The sequence below is a fragment of the Megalops cyprinoides genome, chromosome 14, assembly GCF_013368585.1.
Source record: "Megalops cyprinoides isolate fMegCyp1 chromosome 14, fMegCyp1.pri, whole genome shotgun sequence".
Taxonomy (NCBI): Eukaryota; Metazoa; Chordata; class Actinopteri; order Elopiformes; family Megalopidae; genus Megalops; species Megalops cyprinoides.
This window is the reverse complement of record NC_050596.1, coordinates 6,629,263-6,654,374: the sequence shown is the minus strand read 5'-3', so window position 1 is coordinate 6,654,374 and position 25,112 is coordinate 6,629,263. Positions and strand designations below refer to the sequence as shown.

The 25,112-nt window shown below is 45.6% G+C and overlaps 2 protein-coding genes across 5 annotated transcripts in view; one reads left to right on the top strand and one right to left on the bottom strand.

Annotated features, from left to right (window-relative positions):
• The first annotated feature begins 348 nt into the window (after nt 1-348).
• nipa2 (NIPA magnesium transporter 2) lies at nt 349-7,514 on the top strand. 4 transcript variants are annotated; one of them, XM_036546078.1, is made up of 6 exons: nt 349-420; nt 3,216-3,453; nt 4,541-4,597; nt 5,400-5,490; nt 6,088-6,248; nt 6,507-7,504. In XM_036546078.1, exons 2-6 carry the CDS (start codon nt 3,315-3,317, stop codon nt 7,154-7,156), a joined length of 1,098 nt encoding a protein of 365 aa, XP_036401971.1. In that variant the 5' UTR covers nt 349-420; nt 3,216-3,314; the 3' UTR covers nt 7,157-7,504. The 4 variants fall into 4 exon arrangements, with proteins under 4 accessions (XP_036401971.1, XP_036401969.1, XP_036401972.1 ...); XM_036546076.1 differs by having other exon boundaries at nt 378-455; XM_036546079.1 differs by lacking the exon at nt 349-420 and adding an exon at nt 1,685-1,763 and having other exon boundaries at nt 6,507-7,514.
• Nucleotides 7,515-7,613: 99 nt separating this feature from the next.
• The window catches only part of LOC118789592 (cytoplasmic FMR1-interacting protein 1 homolog), a 61,475-nt gene continuing 43,976 nt past the window's right edge, over nt 7,614-25,112 (bottom strand). The window contains exons 24-31 of the mRNA XM_036546075.1: nt 24,599-24,742; nt 21,883-21,973; nt 19,507-19,637; nt 11,452-11,524; nt 10,468-10,562; nt 10,041-10,279; nt 9,364-9,511; nt 7,614-8,361 (exon numbers count right to left, since the gene is read on the bottom strand). Coding sequence (XP_036401968.1) covers nt 8,197-8,361; nt 9,364-9,511; nt 10,041-10,279; nt 10,468-10,562; nt 11,452-11,524; nt 19,507-19,637; nt 21,883-21,973; nt 24,599-24,742 — 1,086 coding nt within the window. The 3' untranslated portion in view covers nt 7,614-8,196. The remainder of the gene's footprint in view (nt 8,362-9,363; nt 9,512-10,040; nt 10,280-10,467; nt 10,563-11,451; nt 11,525-19,506; nt 19,638-21,882; nt 21,974-24,598; nt 24,743-25,112) is intronic.

Genomic DNA, 25,112 nt, shown 5'->3' with positions numbered 1-25,112 from the left:
TTAATCTATTTAACTTTGTAACAATTGTTTAATGAAATAAAGAGTAACACAATTATCCAGCTCCCTTTTGGGGGTGTTAATGGTATCCGAATTGTTTTGAAATGTCTGTACAAAAGAAAAACCACAACGGAAGAATATGAAAACAATTTCTATTTATTTCCTTTCACCGTCTGCTCAGGCTCCTCCCCTCCCTGCTCACAGCTGTTCAGGTGGGAAACAGAGGCCTGTAGAGCTTGTGTAACTTGCACAGGTCTGCTGAGCAGGTCCTCCCTCCAAAGCAAGACAAGCACTGCTGACCTCACGGGGCGTGTTTATCAGCTAACCCTGCCCGGGCTTTTGCTTTGATGACATTCGTATTCACTGATGTTATTATCCATTCCAACAGACAGCTTTTTGTACAGCACTGGATTTCATTCAGAGGTTAGAGAGTGATTCTGACCCATTGTTTACCTTGAGTAAGTATGTTTACGTGTGATTGCTGACTGGTTGACTTCTTTGGCTTTTTCGATTGACCTGTTTTAAATACAAGCAAAAGAGCATGAGAGGGGAAGAAGTACATTTGTTTCTTTGGATACAGAAAATTCCTCTTTAGATGGAAAACATGGTGGAGATTAACATTCTTGGTGGAAAAATGTAGTTTGGCTAAATGAAAACAGGAAGAAAGAAAATTGTTAGGTTAGTTCATGGTGTACAGATTTACTTAATTTAATTAGTTGTTGGATGTTCGGGACTTTTCTGCTGATACTCAGTGTACACGGGCTTGTTTTTAATTTATTGGTACAAATGGAAAATTGGAATACATACAAAAACGTAATTGTTCGAGAAAGGATCGCTGTGCTCTTCAGTACAAAATGTTCATTTTTCCCACAGAAACAGAAAAATTAGCTAATATTTTGTAGTCAGAAAATCATTTTCTTTTGCAAGGTGCAGCAGATTTGGGACTGATAACCTTGGGCAATACACCTAGGGTGTGGTGCTCTGTTTTGCTGTAATTATAATTACAGAGTGCTTCCAACACTCCTAAGAAATTTTGAAGTTGTACACAAACATGGAAAGTTAATTTTCCAGGAAGCATGTACAGGTGTTCTGACATTGGAGATGAGGATCTGTGCATTTTGACATAACAAGCCACAATGTGGTGGTCATGGTGTATTCTTCAAGTACAGATAGAGAATATTGGATCTGCAAGTCTATTTTTGTTATTGAAAAGGTTTGGTTGAAGATGCATGATCCATAGCGTGCGATTTGGAGCAGCAAATCTCTGAGACGTACTGAAATACCTCAACATTAAGACAAATTTCAAAGATAAGATCAGAGTGAAGAATTTACATGACGCTTCGAGAAACATTCTTACTACAGATGGATAGATGTCAAGAGCAAAGCAATATTTGCGTGATGTCAAGAGCACACGTTACAAAAGAATTGGTCAGATGCAACTTGTTTACCGTATTGGCTATAAATAGGATTTAATCAGCAAAAATGTTTTCATTCATGAAAGTGTCCCGTTTGAAATGATACAGGAATTCCCCTGTCCATTCAAACTAAATCATTTCAATTAATTATATACACAGTGCTGTAATTCGTATTGATGATGTCAGTCAAACATGGTATCGTGCCAAAAGTTGACCACTCGAGCCATGCCTGCAAAAACACAAGTACCCAAGCTACTTCCTCATTGACGCAGTGGGTGCATATGCGCACCGCCCACTGGCGTTTGTGACGCATAAGTGGTTATTGGGAAGTGCTTGCTTTTCCGAGGCGAGGTGAGTCAAGATGGGGATAATGGGGAGTTAGTGAAATAATACACCGCCTCTAGTCCACTGCCGAAAAAAATCACCCCACGAACTACTAACAGGTAACTCAAGTGCAAATCATATTTGTGCCTCGTTTAGTTGTCGATTATTGTGGCCTGCTGAATTTTAGCGCGGTTTGGCAGATGGCTAGCAGGCTAACCCGGAGTAACAAGGGAAACGATTAGCTAGCTAGCTTGATGATAGATAGAGTAACTCAGTTCGCTGAAGTTGGGTTGCCATCAACCTAACAAACGCCGGGATATGTCGCTTTGCCGATGTCCCGATGAGCGTAATTTGGCTGCTGGCTAGCTAGTTTATTTGTATTGGTCGCTATCAGATGCTAGCTAAAATAGATTGGGACATTAGGTAACTAGTATATTCAGCTAGCAGGATGTACTCCAGCGTTCTAGATAGCTAGCCGACTATCCTGCCGAAACGCGCAGCGTGTATATTGGAGCTATAATGTGTGGTTAACGGACTATCTTGGTTTTCTGTGAGTGAAACGAGGGAAAAGTAGCTAACCAAATGGTTTAGTTATAGCTATAGGTTTAGTTATAGCTGTTCTAGTGATGTAGTGTTCTAGTTCTATGTGTATGTGCATGATCACTCTTGTCGAAACCACAACTGTGCGTGTTCGGTTAGCCAGATAGCTAGCTGGCTTATTTATTTTGGTTTGATCTCTGAAATACCCAACTGGTTAGCCACCCAGATAGATCATAGGGGTACAATCACAGTGTTGATTTTAAATGGGTATTTTAGCCAACATGTCTAAACGGCCATAGCCGCTAGCTAGCTATATATGGCTTCAAAGGATAATCAAGTCGCACAATCAGCAATGGTGGTCACTCAATACGGGCAAGAAATTGTGACAGTAAGCAACCACTGCTTAATTATAGGACGGGAACAAAACGTGGCTTATTGTTGTGTTTTTTCCCGGCGTGCTAGCTGGCTAGTGGACATTAAGTTATGTTCTCGGAGCATTGCATTGGATATTCCGTTTTATTTTTAATGAATAGGTGTCATTTTGGATGGTTGCACCGGTAGCTTGTCGTTTCCTTATACCCTCAGACAATGTAGCAAAGCTAGCGACAGAGGAAAGTAGCTAGCGCACAGACCTGGGCCGCTGCATGAAATGAACAATTTGCGGATAGCTGAACGCTTCTCAGCGTTAGGTGTAAGCGAGACGCAGAAAACCACGGTGGAAGATCAGGTTTATATATTCGAAATACAACACTGCATGGAGAAGCCGCGCTTAATAATGCATGCAGGATCCCTCCCGTTTTGCATTCATTGGCCAGCAGGCTGACAGTAGGTGTCCGTTTTCTGCAACTTCTGTCCTGACCTACACAATAGAAAGTCTGTGCATGCTGGTGGTCAGTGAGTGTTATTGACATTCTCGAATTTTATTTTTTTTCCTCCTAGGTACAGCTGTTGGCCAGGCCCGTCTTGCTTCTGGCCAGCAGCTTGTCTGTGGGGGGTCATCAATGTAACGGATATTAACCGTGTGCATCCAGCTTCGCCATGGGTCAGGACAGAGGAAAGTATGACTTTTACATCGGACTGGGGTTAGCCATCAGCTCCAGCGCTTTCATCGGGGGAAGCTTCATCCTCAAGAAGAAAGGCCTGCTTCGCCTGGCCAGGAAGGGCTCCATGCGAGCGGGTACAGTCATTCTTACACCCTGAACTCTGACACGAATGACTAATAACTGTGTGCACGCAGACGCCGGATATAATTGCCAGTCAGTACATTAACGCTCGTTCTGTGATCGTTTAGGTGATATTTTTACGTGGAAGTTAATTCGATTTGCCTGGATCTTAAATAAGAAGGTATTTGCTGGAAGAGTTTAGTAATTATTTCTGCGAGCTGTACAAAAGGCCATTATTGTTCCACATTCCTAGAATGTGGAGGGAGTGTGCCGGGAATTAGGGTTTCAGGGATGTCCTGTCTGTGCTTGCATGTCAACAATGGCCTGTGCTGTAACATAATCGGGTGTGCCGTGTGGCAGCGAACTGCGCAACTCTCCCTTTATTGCACACAGCTGTTCATTAACCCAGCTATTTACTGGACCTTGACTTTCATTTTAAACTGCCGTTTGGAATGGCTGCGATTGAAATTTGACGAGATCGTTAGCTTATCTGATAAGCCACTCCCCTTTCAGCCCATTCGTTTATAATTAGAGTGTTTAAAACTCCGATGTCAGGTGCAGCAGCGTGGTGTAGAAGTAAGGAAGAGAGCTTGTAACCAAAAGGTTGTTGGTTCAAATGGGACATTTAAGTTGTGTTGGGCAAGGTGCCTAATTCAAAGATGCCTCAGTAAATATCTAGCTGTAAATTTGGAGCCATGTAAAAAATTGCAAGTTACACAAGTCATTGTTAGACTTACATACTGTAAGTTATGTAAGTTGTTTGTTAAGCAGGGTCATGTAGATGTATGAAGGTTCTTTATCTGTAAGTCACAATGTATTGTACCTAGTAATAGATAAAGGTATTACAGGGTAGTAGGAATGAATGAATAGGCTTTTCCCTTATTAAAATCAAGACTTGCTTTTGCAGAACAGGAAACTTCCCATGCAGTAATTAGTACTGACACCTTCAAAACGGCAGTAATGAAATATTGAAATCCATGTTAATAAATAACCAGATGTTACTTTTGTGTGACAGTTGCTTAGAATGACTGCTGCTCTTTACAATCAATAGATCAGAAGAGTCTGCTCTGTTCTCTGACTTCCATGTTGTTGGTTTCAAAGGTCAAGGTGGACACGCCTATCTGAAAGAGTGGCTTTGGTGGGCTGGCCTGTTATCCAGTAAGTGCTACATATCCGAATACACAAAATTTTGCGTACCTCTTAACTACAGGATGATTATATAGTCCCAGACTCCCAATCTATTTGTCTGAGAAGCTTAAAATTCTCTCAAATCTACATGTAAGTGTAATACTCTTATTTCAATTTCAAGTGGAACCCAAGAAGACCAAAAATAGATTGAGTTCATTCTCGGACATTTGAAATGATTATACTTCCCTGTTGAAATAAAGATGTTTTTACAGAAATAAACTGGGACTTCATGACCACCTTGTGTATACACAGCTGTGCGCTGGTCTCTGGGTGGGTTCTGAGAGTGACTGGGCCAGTGTGTTGCTGTGCGCTGGTCTCTGGGTGGGTTCTGAGAGGGACTGGGCCAGTGTGTTGCTGTGCGCTGGTCTCTGGGTGGGTTCTGAGAGTGACTGGGCCAGTGTGTTGCTGTGCGCTGGTCTCTGGGTGGGTTCTGAGAGTGACTGGGCCAGTGTGTTGCTGTGCGCTGGTCTCTGGGTGGGTTCTGAGAGTGACTGGGCCAGTGTGTTGCTGTGCGCTGGTCTCTGGGTGGGTTCTGAGAGTGACTGGGCCAGTGTGTTGCTGTGCGCTGGTCTCTGGGTGGGTTCTGAGAGTGACTGGGCCAGTGTGTTGCTGTGCGCTGGTCTCTGGGTGGGTTCTGAGAGTGACTGGGCCAGTGTGTTGCTGTGCGCTGGTCTCTGGGTGGGTTCTGAGAGGGACTGGGCCAGTGTGTTGCTGTGCACTTGTTGCCAGGTGTTGGCTCTCTGTCTGATTTCCGCTACTCTTTCTTTGTCAGTGGGAGCTGGAGAAGCAGCTAATTTTGCAGCCTACGCATTTGCCCCAGCCACGCTCGTCACCCCGTTAGGAGCCCTGAGCGTGCTCGTCAGGTAAGTCCCTGTCTATATCTTTATGCATGCGGCAGACTACAAACTATGCAAGTTCCAGAAATTGGGAAGACACCAAGTCCCCCGATCTCCCTTGTCTTAAACACTGTAGATAGTATTTGGATCTAGGGTTGTCACCATACACTGGCCTTCAGTTCAGTTTTGATACCACAGCAGAAAAGGAAAAGAATTTTGCTTTAATGAAGGTTAGGACTGGTGTCTGGAAAACTGATTCTAGATCAGCACTAGAAAGTGAGTTCTGAGTGTGGTGTCCCTGTGCAGACATGAAGGGAAACTTTTATTTTGTCAGTAACTGACAAACAGCTCATTTTCATCATACATTTACATGCAGCTCCAATACCTTTGCAATTTGGTCTTACCGATTGCATAATTAATGAAGCTCCCAACTGTTTTTGAAATTTAATATCTCTGCATTATTGACGTATCAGCATTTTTGACAACTGTAGTCAGATCTTTGTAGTAGTTACTCATGTTGTCGGTTCAGTATGGTGCTGTTTGTGTATGAGAGCGTTGTGTTGCACGCTGAGCATTAGAGGGTGGGATTGATGTGCCATATAACAGCGGTGCTGTGCGTTCCAGCTCGGTCCTGTCCTCGCACTTCCTCTCGGAGAAGCTAAACCTGCACGGGAAGCTGGGCTGCGTGCTGAGCATTCTGGGATCCACCACCATGGTGATCCACGCCCCCAAGGAGGAGGAGATCAGCAGCCTGGAGGACATGGCCAAGAAGCTGGTGGATCCGGGTAGGGACGCAGTCGGACCGCATTCACCAAATGCTTCAGTTTCTAACATCGCAATCCCTAATGACACAGGGCACGTGGCTTTTTCGAGATGCTGACTTTTGAGTCTTGCGGTGTTTGTTTTTGTTTTGTTTTTTTTAGGGGTGATTGAACAAAGTACAAAAAACTACATCCGTGAAAACAGGTTACAGGATAGTCAGAATCTGGCAAGCTGAGTGAACCGTCTCCTTGATTGCTTTGTCTTTGTTGGCCTCTCCTCAGGCTTCTTGATATTTGCGACCTTTGTTGTCATCGTGGCCCTCATCTTGATCTTCGTGGTGGGGCCTCGCCACGGACAGACCAACATCCTGGTGTACATAGCCATCTGCTCCGTCATCGGGGCGCTGTCTGTGTCCTGCGTCAAAGGCCTGGGCATCGCCATCAAAGAGGGCATCGCGGGGAAGCCCACCATCAGGAACCCGCTGTCCTGGATCCTGCTGGTCAGCCTGGTGACGTGCGTCAGCACGCAGATCAACTACTTGAACAAAGCGCTGGACATCTTCAACACCTCCCTGGTGACGCCCATCTACTATGTCTTCTTCACCACGTCGGTGCTCACCTGCTCCGCCATCCTCTTCAAGGAGTGGGAGCACATGGGCTCGGACGACGTCATCGGCACGCTCACCGGCTTCGTCACCATCATCATCGGCATCTTCCTCCTCCATGCCTTCAAGGACGTCAGCATCAACCTGGCCAGCCTGGCCGTCAGCATCAGGAAGGAGGAGCGGGCCGCGCCCCTGGCCAACGGCCTGGGAGGACACGCCTCCTACGAGCTGCTGGACAACGACACCTCATTGGACATGGAGGACATGGAGGTGGGCCCGCCCTTCGACAGCATCTCCAGGAGAAACGGGACTACAGCAGCCTTGTAGGGACATTTTAAGGAACTAGCTGTGCAGACTGCCCGGTGGAAGTTGTGCATTTGTTTGAAATTTCAGACAATCTATACTTAAAAAAAGACTTGGATGGACCAATGGATTGTGCTAATATTTCTGTTTGCCTTATCTGTCACATGGAATTTAACATGACTACATGATTAGGTTCCATCTCACCCATGTAGCATTGTAAATATTATTCCCAATGTTTTTAAATGATTTTCTTATACTTTCTGTACAGAGATCTGTATTTACATGCACAGGGTTCATTTCTATAAATTAATTTGTCGGTTCCCTTAACTTTATAATAAATCCAACCCTTGTGGGAACAAATGTCCCTTGAACTGTTGCTGCAGCATTTACACACTGTTATGAAGCAGGACCATGCACTTTCTTACACTCTGAGTGATACTTGAAGGTAGGCTTTTATAAACCAGTGTGAGTCGCATTGAGGTGATGGTGATTTCTTTTATTCAAATGAGATTACACTTAAACGGTCAAAATGCAATAAATGAGTAAAAACATGGTTAAATTCACAAATTCATGTTGATTTAAGCTTGATTTTTAGGGAAAAAAAAGTAGCATGAAAATTTAACACCATGAAGAAAATGTTCTCTACTGGCAGTCCCATTTTATCTGATATTCTGGATACTTTCCCACTACAGAAACCTTAAATAGCCATTTAATAAAAACCCACATTCATTTAGTTCTCCCCCACCAATTCTTTAAGATATCTAAGTATAAAACAAAAAATGAGTGTGGTAGTAATAGAATAAAAATATTTAAACGATAGTTACTATTCACTTTTTTTTAGTAAGGCACATGTTAATTCAGCTCTTGCCTCCAGATTCTATGGAATGATACAATGAAATTCTTTACACTGCTGTTCCGTTGATAATCAAAGATGGCACATAGTATCTGATCACTGACTAGAAAAATAGAGGGGCTTGAAGCTGCAGCCACATCAGGCTATTATAAACTCAGTGTTTGATATCTCAGCAACTGTCCAAGGATTAGAGGATGGTGTCACCGGAGCCTCAGTTGCTGGCCAGGGATTGGTGGATGGGTGGCTGGAAGCAACGTACGTGCTCTACCGGTAGGCTCTCCCCATCCCCAGACTTCAGGTACTTGTTGAGGATGGCGAATATCTCATCGTTCAGCATCTGGAACTTGCGGATGCGGTCCACCATCTTCTTCAGAGGCTGTGGGTTGGGAAACAGGAAGAGGTCATTTCCAGTTTCCAAACACCTACATGACTCAGAAGTGTACAATATAACACACATCCCACTCCTGACTAAACGGTGCTTACTAGTGGGATGACGTTATCATACTTGCTACTGTTGTCAGCAATGAACACACCACTTAATCTCAGTTCTTGACGGATAGGTTACCACACCTCAAATACCTTACACCTACTTGGCCAATACACCAGCCCACACACATGTGATAAGGTGGAGAGGAAAGGAGCATTTAAACAGGCTGGTTAGGGTGTTGAGACACTCACGCCACATTAGGAATTTGGCTTGCACACTAGGGTTACCACACAACCCTTTGCATGGAGAGACTATTTCAGATGTCCGTTCTAGCAAAGTATTGCTATAAGTCAAAAGAGTGCATTCTACAGACAGAGGCCTCAAGGACAAATTAGGAAAGTCCTATTTCCTCTGAAGATGGTGGAATATAATGGTGTAAGGTAACGAATGTAACATAACGGCTGTCTGCTGAATAGCAGTGAAGTTGCAAAGCTCTTTCTCAATGAGCACTTTCTTCATAAGAAACCACAAAATGAGAGAGGAAAAACAGCAGAGGTCATGCTTCTACATCCGAGGGTCAAAGGGCATGAAACGTTACAGAATAACGATCCCCATGTGACAGGATCTTCTCTGACAACTTGTTGTTGACAGCTGAGATTGTAAGCATTCACCAGTTTATCCGGCTCAGTGAGTTGACAACATTCTGCAGACCTGAACAGCTTCTATTTTTTCCTGGAATCTGCCCAGATAGGTTGTGTTTTTGGTCTGCCACATGTTTCATCAGCATATCTTTCATCAGAGCTAGAGGTTACGCTAACAGTCAGGATTACAGTTTGAGGGTTAGGTATTAGGATTAGAGGATAGGGGTTAGGAGTAAGAGGTTAGGAGTTAGGGGTTAGGGTACACTTCGTACGAAGTGTGGCAAGACCTGTTCTATCGTCTCCCACTCACCACGCTCTTGATGATCTCGTCCTTGCCGTCGTGCTTCTGCACCTTCAGCAGGTGGTAGCAGAAGTCCAGGATGTCGAAGCGCCGCTGCTGGCCCAGGAGGCTGATGATCATGCAGCCCGCCCAGTGCAGCCCGTCCCCGAAGCACTGCCTGAGGGGGACAGACAGGGTCTGCAGCACCAGTCACAGGCACGCATGTACTCACTGAGCCGGAACGCTTAGCGGAAGAAGATATCGCTCTTACACATGAAAAATAAGGCAGCAGTGTGGTGTAGCAGTAAGGAGCAGGGCAGCAATGCGGTGTAGTGGTAAGGAGCAGGGTAGCCGTGTGGTGTAGTGGTAAGGAGCAGGGCAGCAGTGTGGTGTAGAGGTAAGGAGCAGGGCAGCAGTGTGGTGTAGCAGTAAGATGCAGCAGTGCGGTGTAGTGGTAAGGAGCAGGGCAGCAGTACGGTGTAGAGGTAAGGAGCAGGGCAGCAGTGTGGTGTAGAGGTAAGGAGTGTCAGTGTGGTGTAGCAGTATGATGCAGCAGTGTGGTGTAGCGGTAAGGAGCAGCAGTGTAGTGTCAGCAGTAAAGAGAGATCTTGTGACCCAAAGGTTGCCGGGAATTGCCCTTGTACCTTTGAGCTGTCTGAAAGGACGACACGTGAGCTACGCGAGTGTAATAAGCATGCATCACTCACTCCACGGTGAACTCGTGGGCCCCCACGGGGATGCAGTAGACGAACTGCATGGCGCTCCACAGCCGGTGGAACTCCACACACTCGTCCACGTGCATCACGCCATTGCTGGGCAGCGGTCCGCGCCAGATGGGGTCGTCCAGAAAAGCCTGCACGCGCGTCAGGATGACCTCGAACATGGACAGGCCGCAACACAGCCGCTCTTTGGTCAACAGGTCCCCCTCTCGGGCGATGGCGATTTGCTGGGGCCGCAGAAGAAGGGAGGAGGAAGGAATTCAAACTGCAGTTATTCAAATTGCACTTGAATGAATGGAGGGGTGTTCATCAGTTTATCTTTCAATGCCAGATGAATATTTTGGTGTAACTGTGGTGATGCTATCAGTGGAGAGAAGCAGTTTCGTGGCCACGGGTCCTCGGGTGTCCTGCCTACCTGAGGGGTTCCCAGACGCTCGATCAGTGGGACGAGGTGCAGGGAGGTGTATTTGCTCTCCAAGCGCTTCATCTTAGCGTCCAGACGCTCCCCCTCTGTACAGAGACAGGGAGAGATGGAGAGGGAGAGAGAGAGAGAGAGGGAGGGAAGGAAAGGAACAGAGAGAGATGAGAGGCACAGAGACAAAAAGAAGTGGAGATAGGGAGAGAAGGAATGTTGGAAAGAGACAGAGGCAGGGGGAGAGAAAGATGTGGGGGGAGGGACGGGGGAGAGGGGGTGAGAGTGAGAAAAATGGAGAGAGGGGGATAAGGAAGAGAGGGAATGAGAGACAGGGCAGGAGAGGGTGAGAGATAGAGTAAGAAAGGGTGAGAAGAGAGGGAAAGAGAAAAGGATGGGAAAAAGAAAGAGAGTGACTGATTTAACTCATGCACTCATTACAGTGCATCATAGATGAGGTTACCACCACATTTCTCACACGCGTCTCTACCATAAGACTGGTCTGGTCCACTATTACTACCATTTTATTCTGTAATCAGCATGGTTTTCCGTCACTGGTCCTATTTCTGTTGTACGAATTACAGACGTCTGTTTCTCTCCTTCAACTGCTTGCCAATGCTGCCAACCAGGTGCATCTGTTGCAACATGTTTCCTCTGAAGTTCATTTAGTAACACTCCACGCAGATGAAATTTAAAAAGCAAACTATGTTATCTTTGTTTACCACTAGGGGGCAAAACAGAAGCTTTCCACTTTTTCCTACATTATCTTATTTTTCATGGTTTCTCATCATGTCAGGAGCACACTGTGTCAACAACACTGTAGAATATTTTAAAAGACATGTTTCTGTGGAATGTGATCCATGAAGCATTCTGTTACAGGTCTTTTACTAAGAAAGCTATATGATACAGAATGTGACTGATCAGTTGGTTTATTGGGCCACAGGCACGCAGACAGGCACTGGAGACAGGATGGAGAGAGACGCTCACCTTTGACATGGACCCTGGGCAGGATGTTCTGGAAGGGCGCAGCATGGAGCAGGTCACACACTTCTTCCTGAGACTAACGGGAGAGCAGGAAAGGGGAGGAGCTCGAGAACTGATCGATGAGGCAACACAAACACAATGTAAAACGCTGTTTTTTATTCTGTTGCATGCTTGTGTTGTGTTTGTAGTAGAACAAAGTACTAACAGTCTCTGAAGGAGCATCAGTCAAGTATATGCGCAGTGATGTGTGTAAGATTTCCACCTTAAACGAGGAACAAAACCTTATATGACCCCTTTTTCTCATCTGGTTGATGAGTTTGTCAAAAGTAGTGAGAAATGGAGGTGGGGGGGTTTGCAGTAATAGGACAGCACAATGAAATTAATCAACAACTAAAAGCTTAAATAACAAAGCACACAGCGTAATCACAATCAGATAGCACTGATTGCCTCTGACTCCGCGCTCTCCCTCAGACAGGAGCAATTCCAGGGCAAACAAAAACACCTCACACGGTGCCCTCGCTCCACAGAACAATCAATTATGAATTATCACCGACGCTGCACTCCAGCTCGTCAGAACGGAACGAGCCGAGGGCTTGGAGGGTAGGTAAGGGAGGGGGAGAGAGCATTCCCAAACATTCTGCGAAGCCGGACACCTTTCAGGAGGCCCGGTAACACGACTGTGGCGGTGATTTGCGAGCGGCCCTGACTGGATCAGCACGCAGGAATGAGTAAGGAGTCGTGGAGGCAGTGCGTGTACAGGTTAATCCAGGGGGACTGGTGTAGCTCACCTTTTACACATTAAACATTTACACACATGCATTACGCCACTCAGGGTGTACACCCAGCACAATGGCACAACAGCGCTGCCCCGCCCAACACTCAAACCTGCAACCCTCTCACTGAGTGAGTGCTGAACAAAGCCGTTTGAACTGGAATGGTGGGGAACAGACACGAGAAACAGGGATAGTCTAAACATGAGGTTCCAGGGAAAGTGTGGGAGTGTGGGGGTGAAATCACTTGTAACCCCTTTTCTAAGCACTTTCTTTTAAAGCACTCTGAACAATGCTGCCACTGCTCGGACGCTTGATGAATAATAATTAGGATCAATCAATCAATTTCAATCCAATAATCATTCATTTTAGGACTGCTGTTTCATTTCATGTTTTGACTCATTTTAGAGAAACAAGTATGTTCTTGAATGTCATGTGTTGAATGTGCAGATGTGGTTCCCTTAACGCTGAAAGTAGTTATTTGTTTCCGTCACAGAACAGCCATTTTTGTCACAGTACTGGACCAAATAAAAAAATATGTATTATCCAACAATGCAAGTGTGAGAACCTGGGGGAGGGGGCACACACCTCTGTTAACCTGTTATTTCACGCAACATAACAAGCCCAGCATATATATCACCCTGAATTATCCTTCTTGTTCATGTTATAATAACTATCACTGAAAAGTGGGGATTTATAGATGGAGAATATGTAGTGGCCTCTAAATGCATCCAAGCATTTGATAAACTGTAGTGAAACAATTTTTCATGATATGGTAATACATATGCTGTGTGTATTACCATATCAAGTGCTGGGTAACATTACAGTTTTATAGTGTAATGTGCTGGGTAACATTACAGTTTTATATGTTCTGTTTATTTAAGCCTTTTTATAACAAGTAGAAGTAGACCACGCTGTTACTTCAGCCTAATTTAAAGCAAGGGTGCAGAGATCTAACGAACTTCAGTAACTGCATCCATAAAAGATCGACACAATGTTTTTTCAGTGAGGGTGATTTCAGCGTCAGAGCACAGTGCTCTCTTTAGTGAAATGGTGTAATGGTCATCTTTTAGAGTCAGGTATCAACAGGTTGCCATCGCAAAAGCACACTTCTGTGAAGGAGGTAGCATGCCAGGGCGTTTGAATCTTTCTCCTCATCCTCATTTTTACAGGAGGCAGTTGCATTTATATGTAGAGGAAACATTTTATGCCCTTGCATTTCTTCCAATGAATGGCGTTTTTGTTCAATAATACACAAATAGATCTGGGAGCCACTGAAAAAGGCTGGGAGCTGCGGTGTGGTACACTGACAGAAGATGGCACTGATATGCCACAAAGGGAACCATCAAAGCCGCGGTTCAGTCCCAGTCCGTAATCAGACGGATCCCCTTCCACTGCAGTTATTTCACTTGTCCCCTGCTGTGTGACACCATGACAACGGCAGAGGGCTTTAACAGCCTCACCATTATCACCTTTCAGGCCGTTGCAAAAACAAATCAAGTGTAAGATGCCAATTGGTTTACTTCCCTACTGTGATCAAAACAGTCTCATGGCTGAGTTTTCTGGAAGGTACAATTTGATCAAAAAGATCCCTGGCAGTCCCTTCACTTCCCTGAGGGTCACACGAAAAGCATAGGTGTGAGAGAGGATCACTCATTCTAAACATCCACAAGGAACCTGACCTTCTACCAACAGCTGTACTGGTCAGATTATCATGTGTCTTTATCACATGATCAGTGAACCAGGTTAGAAGAGCAGTCCTTGCCCTCCAGAATGCTGTTACAAGTCACACCCAAAATAACCTTCTTTGTTAATAACATTTCACAACCATGAATGATGGGGCTGTCATTTTTCTGTTGAGTCACATACACATGCCACACCCCTACCAAAGTATCTGTGCACAGATGCAATCTTCCTCCACATTTGAGGTCATTTTTCCTTGATTAGATGACTGACTGGCAGTTAAGACTTACAGCTTGTTACAGTACCTCAGTGGAATTAGCACAGCTGAAGGTGTTTTGTTAATTGTTTTATTAGTTCTTGTCCAGTCCAAAGCTTCCCTTTCAATTCGGGAATGTGAAATTCCAGTTCTCATATGGAAAATTAAATTTCGGCACATACTACTAGAGCTACACACCATTAGTTTTAAAACATGAAAGCGTCAGATTTTAAGATTTTGAATATTCAGATACATATGATTTTCCTGAAATTGAAAATGTCCAAAAATATTTTCTCTCATTTCAGGAGGATGTCCTTCCATAATTACATATTATGGAAGGACATTCTCCTGTATTTTGATATACAAGAGCACTTCATGCCCATTGTAGCAGCCACAAAACGTCTGCCGTCTTCTGTGCATTATATCCCAAAACATTGGGATTATAAGACAACAAAGCATAAAAAGAAAAGCCAAGGCAGGGGCTCTATTTGTAGTTCAATTTGACAATTATATCTGAAAAGACTACTTTGAATAGCGCTCCTAAACTTCATGTGTTTGCAAGCTGTGCAAGGTTGATGTGAGACCGAATGACCCTGGCTCAGTTCTGCTGTTCTCTCCTTCAATCTGCGCTCGAGTTCTTCAGCCTTTTCAATCACAGTGCTTTCAGGTCATTTTCTGGAGGCGCTAAAACCGCCACACCGCCAAGCGGAGAGGAAGCTCTGCCTCTCTGAGCCGCGGCGGGGCCGAACCTGACCATGTCCTCGGTCAGCTAGCTGAAAGCCCATTCTCTCTCAGGTTAAAGGAGAAAGCCAACCAGCCACGACACAGACAATTCCTACATCTCCCTGCCTTTCTTTTCTTCATTTAATTCTGTCTTAAGAGATGTGCCTCCTCCTCTTCTCAGTGCTCACAGCTCGGGGAGAGACAGCAAGGTGTCAGAGGGGATTAGCTGATGGAGCGGGGCCTGCCTTTCATGGCATTTTCTGCCCAAAACAGACTTTACTGCGAAAATTCCAACAGGGCACCCTGATCGTTCCAGCCAGCCCATTCAAGGGCAGACGAAGCTCTTTAAATATGGCGCTGGGCAGAACTGCTGCTTGTCACAGGTGTTCTCATCCTGAAATGTATTTTTTGGAGGGAAGGATCTTGCTGTACCCTCACAACCCCTTTCTTAGGTGCTATAAATCTGTGTAAAGAGACATAGGGCACATTCAAACACAACACAACTGGTTATTTCCCCACTAAAGCAATGCAACCCACTGGGATAAAGCCCACAGTTGATCTTGGTGTGACCTCACTTGTACCCATTTGTGTTTACTGCTGAAGGACATGACCGGTTCCACGGCAAGCACTTCACTTCAGCTTGGCTTTTATAACACAGTTGAAAAACACGTTTACTTGTTTGTTTTTTCAAGCACTTTCTCCCTGACCACAAAGCTGGTAGAAGTAACCTCAGTGCTGTCAGACTGCCATACAAACTCAAGCCAAAGAAAGAGACCTGTATGACAGAAGGTTTCTGGTATTTGTTCCACGGAAGCAACTTTTGACTGCGTAGGCAGAGACAAACATAGTGTTCGGTGTGTGTGTGTGTGTGTGTGTCAGTCACTGTGTTTCCTGACTGCTTTTTCTCTGGCCTAAAAAATACGAACCATTTCCAACAAAAAGATCACAAAGTCCACCTGCAGAGAAACATTTTTGCTAAAATTTCAGCCTTACTAAATTGGTTAAGAACAACATACAGAGTAGATATACAGGTAATAGCTGTGCTGACCTTTACAACAGTAAAAACATGCAATCAATGGGCCAGCTGGTCCCCCTCCACACCCCCCAACACCCAGTATTTGCTTTTCATGGTGATACGCAGATAATGAAGTGATCCATTAGGAACATTTTGCGCTTGACTAATGCACTTTGTGGCTTAAAGATCCCATTAAAATCAACGCTCGCAATCAAACGGCTCACTCTGAGGACTTGGCATGCAGCCATTCGGAGTTAGAAGTTCAGCTGGGCACAGTAATGGATGTAGCGAGCGCACCCTTTTGTGCAGGTGCGCCTCCGATAGCAGGACACTGCATTAGCATGGCGGATACCTCTGCCTCTCGATTAGCACTCTGATAGCATCGCACCAGTGCATCCCGTTCTACAGCTTTACCGCTGTGCCTCTGTGACTCAACCTCAGCCAAACCCCGTAACATCTCACGTTAGGCAATGGAGAGTCACCTGTCACATCCTGTCCTTCCCTCTCAACCAAAACTACGTCTAGTCAAGCGGCAGCAGTGTGGCATAGTGATAAGGAGCAGGGCTCGTAACCGAAAAGGTTGCTGGTTCAGTTCACCTCTAGGGCACTGCTGTTGTCCCCTTAGGAAAGGTACTTAACCCGCAATTGCCTCTATAAACATCCAACTGTATAAATGAATAAAACTATGACCTGTGTAAGTCACTCTGGGAGACAGCGTCTGCTAAATGACAATAATGTAATGTAGCTTCCAGGAATCCACTTCACGTCGAACCCTGTTTGTTTACCCTACTAATCTTGTTTGCAACCACCACTTGTCCTTCCCCCCAAATAACAGATGGAGTGAGCTTCGGTTAGCACTCTTACTCTTCCCCGTTTGTATGTTTTGCTGTTAAGCTAGATTATAGCATGTTCCGTTCCAAAGCACTGAAAGCCCATTATCGGTCATACGCTGAACAGTAAGCTCAAGACATAAAGTGTTCCATATAATAATGCGAAGGAACACAATGTTCAAAGGCAAAATGTGGACGGATTCAGACGGCCCTAAGGCACTCTTATCGGAAAAACAAAGGAAAGAAGGGGAAGAAACGGGAAGCGGCTCGGCGGACTGGGCTATAAAAACGGACAAAGCCGCACGCCGCTGTGTTTCCATGACAACAGATTAGGCCAGGAGGAATGAACGACAAAAACAAAAGCGGTGTCCTTGCCAACAAGAAGGTGAGGCTCGGGTGGGAAGACAGGAGCGCGAAGATCCTTCGGCCTCATCTCGCGAACGTCTGCTTGAGAGAAAGCCTTCACGTCGCAAATTCCAGAGACGGCACGGCGAATGGGAGAAATCGGCGTTTTTTCTGTGGGATGGCCGCGCAAGACCAGAAATGTGGGCAGGGCTAGTGTGGCCCTATCAGATAACAGCAGTGGGCCCCCTCGTTGCCTTCAGACTCTCGAAGGAAATAAGGGAATGTCTTTTCAGGGTCACTGATGGCAAGGAAGATTTTTGCAATTTACTTACTGTGTGTAATGGGGCCCATGAAGGTTGCTAACTGCATGATTATAAATGCATTTTATCTAATCTCAACTCCTGAATGTACCGAGGCTGTCTGGACCACTGCTGCACTGTCTACTGTCAGACGGAGTGTCCCCAAGGCCAACAGGCCATCCCATGTTAACCACACTGGAACTGATGCAATGAACTGACACCTTTTCATATTATTCTGCAATTGTCCATTGACCATCTTTTCCTAGGGTCAGGGAGTAATCTCCCATTTTTTTCCTCTAACTGGCCCTGGGTCCTGTGGTCTGGAGAATGCACCATGTTCAGCACTATGAGACAATTTTGATTGTTAAAATGCACTATATCAAGTAGAGATGCACCGATCCACTTTTCTTCAGTTGCGATCCGATTCCGATACCTGAATTTGTATATCTGCCAATACCGATACAGATACCGATACCAGAATTCTTTTTTCTTGAATATTATTATTATCTTTATTATTGTTGTTGGTGCTATTATGTGTAAGGTTACGTGAGGCTGTAGTAATCCACACAGCACTTCTTATTATAAGAGCCAAAAATATACCAAAATGCATTAAATCCAAAGCAAATTATTTTTAACTGTAGTTTAACCCTTTCGTATGTAACTTTTTTTTTTTTTTACTATGTAGCACTAGCGTACGTGTTAGGATGCATGGTTCGTTATGTTTTCATTAGCGTTATTAAGCTTCTCATAGTTTTCAGTTAGCATTTGCTGTATTTTGCACGTCATGTTAAATCGCTGTTTCCTCAAAGCTAAACTTAGCTAGAATTTTTCCAATCTAGTTTTCTAATTGCACTGGTTTTAGCATATGTGCTAAATGACTAATCACACGGTGTGACCGTACGTGCGAAAGGGTTAAATGCTCAAAAATATGTTCCCACGACTCTGTTGCATTTGACTATGTTAATGTGGTCGAAATCATCACTGAAACTCATGCAAATGGATTTTCTGATTCCCAGATAGTCTATATGAAAAAAGGAACAAATGGTTGAATCTTCATATTGAACAGCCAAATCCGATTGGACTGACAAAATTCTGAGTCGGGTACAGCCCTAGTAGCCTATTATACGCCTCTCGGAATGTTGGCTTTACACGCCTTACAATTTTCTGTCTTGCTTTTCTGTGTTTCTGGACTAAAATATCTCCAAACTAAGGACATGTTGAGTTGATAGCCAACTGTTAACGTTACTAGCTCAATCAGTTGCAGACTAATGGTCCAGCGCTCCGCCTGTACATCTAACTCATAGAATTCTGGGAGACAAAAAAAAAAAAAAATACACGGACTACTGGATATCTTTGAAGAACTGTTTACATACTAATTAATGTGCTACAAGATTTTGGCTGTGGGCTTAAAATTGCATTATTATGCTACATAATTATAATTCATAAAAACATCAGACTATGGAATCTGGATCGGTACGTGGATCGGTAATGGCCGTCCGATATCCGATGAGTGAATTATGTCAGTATCGGCACCCGATACCGATATTGGATTGGATCGGTCCCAACTCTAACATCAAGTAAAATGTGATTGAATGATTGACTGATGTCACCCACTGCATTCTGGGGACTGGAGGAGGGAAGAAAGGAGGACTACTAAAAACCAAACCCAAAACTGAAAACATAAGAACACTCCGATAAATAAGCAGATGTACCGTAGCTGTAAATGCTTTGTAACACCCACCTACAGATGCTTTAAAGGTCAGAGGAAAGCTTACTGATTGCATTGAGCTATACATCAAGCATCCATGCATCACTGGCATATCACAGAGGCAATGTGCATTACACCAACGTCACAGCATGAAAAAACTGTGAGGAAATGTAGGTTTTTCTGCTGTGAGAGCCCTCAAATATTGAGTTTGCAAGAATTAAAATGTAAATGTAATCTAAATAAAGGTAAAACATTAAATTCTAGACTTTAGGTGCAGACACCTTTTACACAGACCAGACCAGAGCAGAGTATAGCATGGTATGCCAGGTGGAGGGGTAAAGAACAGTATGAGAGGAGCAGTTCCCGGAGGGTAAAGACAGTGTGAGAGCAGCTGTGTTTTGGGGGTGTGGGGGTGTGCAGGGTACGTACCAGGCTCTGCTCACTCAGCAGGCAGAAAAGCAGAGCGTTCCCCACCTCCCGCAGGTTCTGGAAACACACCGTTTTGAGCTCAGCGTACTCCACAATGTCCTTGAGCTGGTGGTGGAAGAACTCCAGGATACCTGTGGACGACCGCAGAGAGGGGGAGGGAGGGAGGGTGTAAGCCCGCTGCAGTTCATTGAATAACAGCAGCCATGAACTGAAATAACATACACACATACACACGGGCACACACACACGCACAAACACACACACGCACATACACAAACACACAAACACACACACAAACACACACACACACACACACACACACACACACACACACACACACACACACACACAGACGACACAGACACAGACACAGACGACACAGACACACACACAGGCGCGCGCACACACACACAGACACACACACACACACACACACACACACACACACAACCACACACAACCACACACAACCACACACAACCACACACACATAAACACATAAACACTCAACCACACACATACGCACACATACACACACACACACACACACACACACACACACACACACACACACACACACACACTCACACAGACACTCACACAGCCAGGGGGAAACCAAACATCTCTAACTTGTACAGAGGACACAACAGCACAGGGATCCCCAAGGCCTCAGTCTCCATGAGGAGGAGGAAGTCAGAGCTGAGAGGCCTGGTGTGACCGCAGGCATACGGGTCACTTCCCATGCTCATGAGCAGGCTGCCAGAATGAAGCCCAATAAAGCACTGACACCTGTCCGTACACTCTCTGGGTAAGCTGGCCACCTCATTAAGCTCCTCCATTCTTAATTAGACTGAGCTCACGACTGTGGCGTGGATGAGATGAGCGATGAGTTAAGCCAGAAGGGCATCTGTAATGGCAGCTCTGGTTCTACCAAGTGTCGCAATCCACAGGAGCCGTCCCGGCACGGACTGAAATCTCAAACGGCACCGGTCGCCTTTGCTGTCTGCTGCGCGGGCACCCCTCTCAACACATCCCAGGTCCCCGCACGACCCCGTCTCCTTAACCTGCCAAAATCCATTTCACCGGTCGCCCCCCTCGACAGCGTCTCGCGGGCAACCGCATTTCAGCAGTGCCAGGACATCAACACTTTCACTGACAACTCTTAACAACTGTCAGAACAAAAACGCCTCGAGAGGAAGACAGAGACTCAGAAAACATCTTCACCTCTGAAAAGTGGCAGCTAAAGAGGGCCAGACACAGAAGGCGGGGGGGGGGGTGTCTGGGGTATTTGGACACAGGCAGAAACAGGACCCTGCGTTCTGCACTCCCTCCCATGCCCAGCTGTATAACCTCAGGCTTATCCACACTAAACAAGTGTCACAGGGACAGCTACGCTGGAAGGAACCACAGCAAAAACAACAAAGATGATACATCCTGCAGATTCAAAACAAAAGGCTTGTGTCCTCTCACCGCCTTGGCTCCACTGTCAAACTCTGGTGGTAAACAGTCATAACTGTGCCTCCCCCCCCCCCCCCCCCCCGCTGCTGCAAACAGACAGCCGGACCAACAGACAGACAGTAAGAGAAAGACGGGAAGAGAGGCTGGGAGGCAAACAAGTCAGACAGAGACAGACGGAGACAGACACGCAATAACCACAGGATGAGGGTAATAAAAGTATTGATGAGCAAGCGCTCTGAACATTTAACAATTTCACTTGTGAAACAGGGGCAGGCTGGGTGTGAAAATGCTGTATTACCACAGGGAGAGATGCAATTTAGCAATGCACAATTAAAATCATTACAGAGAAGGCACACCTGGCCAGCTCAGGGCTGTGCTGGCTCAGGTAACGGACCCTGAGCAGGTAACGGTTTTACCCTGAAATGTGTGCACAGCCTGCAGAGAGCTTCTGCTAATCAAATAAGGACATTACGGGAAAACCAGGCTTATACAAACAAAGGACCTTCAAGCAAGTCTGAAAAATTAAATTCCCTTCCTCAATGCCTGAGGACCATTCCAGATAAAGGGATTTGCTGGGCCTCACAGGAGATTGCTCTTTTGTTATACATATGTATGGACGTCCAATTGCGCTGCTCAGACATTAATGTACTTTCCAATACACTGACAAATGAAGTCGCCGCTTCACGGTCTTTACGTGACAACGCACGCACGTGTGACAAGCCCGCTCTGTGCTGAACTCAAGCTGCGTGCGCACGGCCTTCGGGAACAGTGAGGGACAGGGGGCAACTGAGGCAAGGTGGAATGTTGCTAGCGTACCCTCACCCCACAATAGTGACACAGGTCTCTCCCTCCTCCACGGCGTTTGTTCACGGAACGCGCACGCTGGATACCTGTTCAGCGCCGCTTCCCTACACTAACCTGGGGAGCCGTACTCGTGGCGAGGCAGGCGGCAGATCTTGGGCATCACCTCCATCAGGGTCTTAACGTACTGCATGATGGTGCCCTGGAGCTGTAAGGGAGGGGAGAGGCAAGGTTCAGTTACAGGAGATCTACCACAGTAATGGAATGGGCACGGTTCACTCGGAGTAGATCTGCTACAGTAATGGAATGGGCACGGTTCACTCGGAGTAGATCTGCTACAGTAATGAACAGGCACGGTTCACTCGGAGTACATCTACCACAGTAATGAACAGGCACGGTTCACTCGGAGTACATCTACCACAGTAATGAACAGGCACGGTTCACTCGGAATAGATCTACCACAGTGAGGAACAGGCCTGGCTCAGTCAGACTAGATCGTAGTTTACACCGGTGTGAGGGGAGGAACGGCTGTGTGCCCTCATTGTGTTGCTGTAATCCAGTAATCTTTGCTTCAGGACAAAAAGAATTTCTGTTTCAGCACATCTGATGTGTGCAATCTAATGGAGGACAAGCTAAGCCCCTCCAGGTGCCTCAGGCAACATCTAAGCGCATTACCGAGAGCAATCCTCATTCTTTCCCTGGCATGCCAATAGGAAGAGATGTGGCAGGTCTGCCCACTATACATGAACAATTCCATCCTGCATGAGGTTTCATCATGCCCTGTGTATCCAGGGCTACAAGTCCTGAGCCATTATCAGTGTATTTATGGAGGTTTTACACTCCCCTGGATCCATTCCAGCAGGGACAGAGGCCAACCGTTTCAGCAGGGTCAGAGGTCAAACGCCCCTCACTCTGCCTCCACAAAAGCGACATGGTTTCAAAATGTTTTTTTTTCGCATTATTTTTTCCGTTCTCTGTGCAAACATCAGTTTGACAGCACAGGAGGGATGATAACAGGAGTCAAAACAGATTATGCAACTGCTGCGTCATTTTTACGCAGACTTCTGTCCTGTCTGTTCTGCCTGTGTTTTTCCCTTTCAAGATGACTGCTGCCATAATCCAATTTCAAATGAACTCTAATTAAAAGACTGACTCGTCACAGTAAAAGGCCCTGTAGGAACTGAGAGCATCAAAACTAACAAACCTTTACACCCCCAAATAATGACTCTCCACTCTTCGCTTCATCCAAAGGTTTTATAATTACAGCAATTCCAGCCCTCAACGATCATCATTAGTGGTTATTTCAATATTCCACTGAATTGCAACCTACACAGATTAGTACACATTCTCAGACATCACATCCAATCCAGCTCTGTCAACTATAATCATAGAGGCAAAATATGATCCTTTGGGGACAGAGTACTACGTGGTGCAAACACAATAAAAAAAAACAACGAATACTCATACAACTCTCCAATCCATAAAACCTTACCCCTTACCCCTTTCAAATCATTTCATGTCAATGTTTACAAAGCTGATGAGGGCAACAAAATGAATATCAACATTTAAAAAATAACCTTTAAGTTACTTAAATGATTACAAGTTCAAATTGACATTCTTGAAGAATGCAGAAGAAATCAAGGAAGCCCAGACCTTTCCTGCCACTGACGGACCTAACTCAGACTTCTCCAAACGCTTTGAAAATAAATGGAATAAATGAACCAGGTCTCCTTGACTGCGCGAGAGAACCCAGCAGCCCCGAAGAGCCAATTCAACTCTGCATTCAGCTGCAGTGAGTGTCTCTAACTCCAGACTGAACAGCAGTTCTCCCACAGAACACCATCTTAAATCTGTACCCTGCTCCTCTATTTCTTAACGAGCACTGTCTGTTCTCACAGGGGACGAGTGAGCTGCAAAGCATCAATAATAGTTCATGATTTTCCTTACGCTCCTTTAGCTAAATACTTTGCCTACATGTAACCACCACCCTGCAGTTTCTTTTTGCTGTCTTGAGTGTCAGTTTTTCTTAAATGCGTCTCCTCCACTGGTAATATTCAACTGAATCTAGTATTTTTACATACATTTTAAGCATTTACTGAGCAAATGGCTTTGTGGTCATTGATATTTTGGATTTACAGGCTTGGCAATATTCATGTTTTGACCTTTAGCCATGCAGAGCTGAGGAGAGTCATATTAGCACAGAATGGCAGCCCTGAGTCACACACCCTGCATGAAAATGTCTAGTGTAAACTCAAGAGTGTCGGGGCCTGGTATTGCTCCTGAGACCGCGGGCAGAGATAACCAGAGCACAAACAGGTTCCAGGGGAATTCCCGGCGCGGCAGAAACTCCCATCAGAGTGTTCTGATCCGCCGGTATTTCGAGCAGAACGGAATGCTCGGCTCTTCATCTTCAGAGCCATGTGAAACTGGGTAATATCCTGCAGCTCCCACTACAGCGCCCAGCCCACAAAGGCTCCTAAGACAATACCACACGAGGCTGCGTTGGCAGCTTGCTCTCACACCACTGCTTATTCGCAATAACGGCGCCGCCTCACTCCAGAGCACATTCTGTCATGTTTGTTTCCTCGCATGTGAACACGCAGAAGTGGTGTGACATCTATCTACAGCAATCTAAGTGAGCATTAAACAACACAGTGTATTTTCAGGTTTACTGAGGGTTGGTATTTTGCCAAGCATAGTACTCAGTGAGTCCTCTCTCTTCAATGTGCTCCAGGGTAAACACGTCAGCTCTTGCCACTTGGACAGGTCACCGGTGGACAGCAGCGCGCGCGGTCATCCCTTCCGGAGTGACAGCGAGCCCTCTGGCACTCACCAGGCTTTTGACCACCTTCAGCAGCTCCTCCATCACCACGGCGATGCCCTGGTATCCCAGCAGCCTGCACATGGCCTTGATGTGGGGCGGGCCCACAAAGTTCCGGTAGAAGCCAAATATGCTGCTGTAGGCCAGGTTCAGGGCCTGTGTTTTGAGAGAGAGAGACAGAAAGAGAGAGAGGTTTTTTTAATGCATGCTGGTAAACTGAAACAGCACCTTAACATGTGACTCCCCAAGATTGGCAGGTGAATACAATAAGCATGATGAAAAGAGGACACAAAGTCAAGTAGAGCACATCAACATGGTGTTCATTTAGAAAACCACTTTAAGAGACGGGCAGAGCAGACGCTTCTGAGAGCTCTACTGCTTCATACATTTTTCCATTACATTTCTGACCACCTTCTTCTCCAAGGTTGGTGCAGTCAGAGCTTGTTCTCCATGCTAATGTAAGAGCGTGTTATCAGGAACCTCATCTCCCCACGAAGCTTGCAAACACATTACTCTGTGCCAAAGC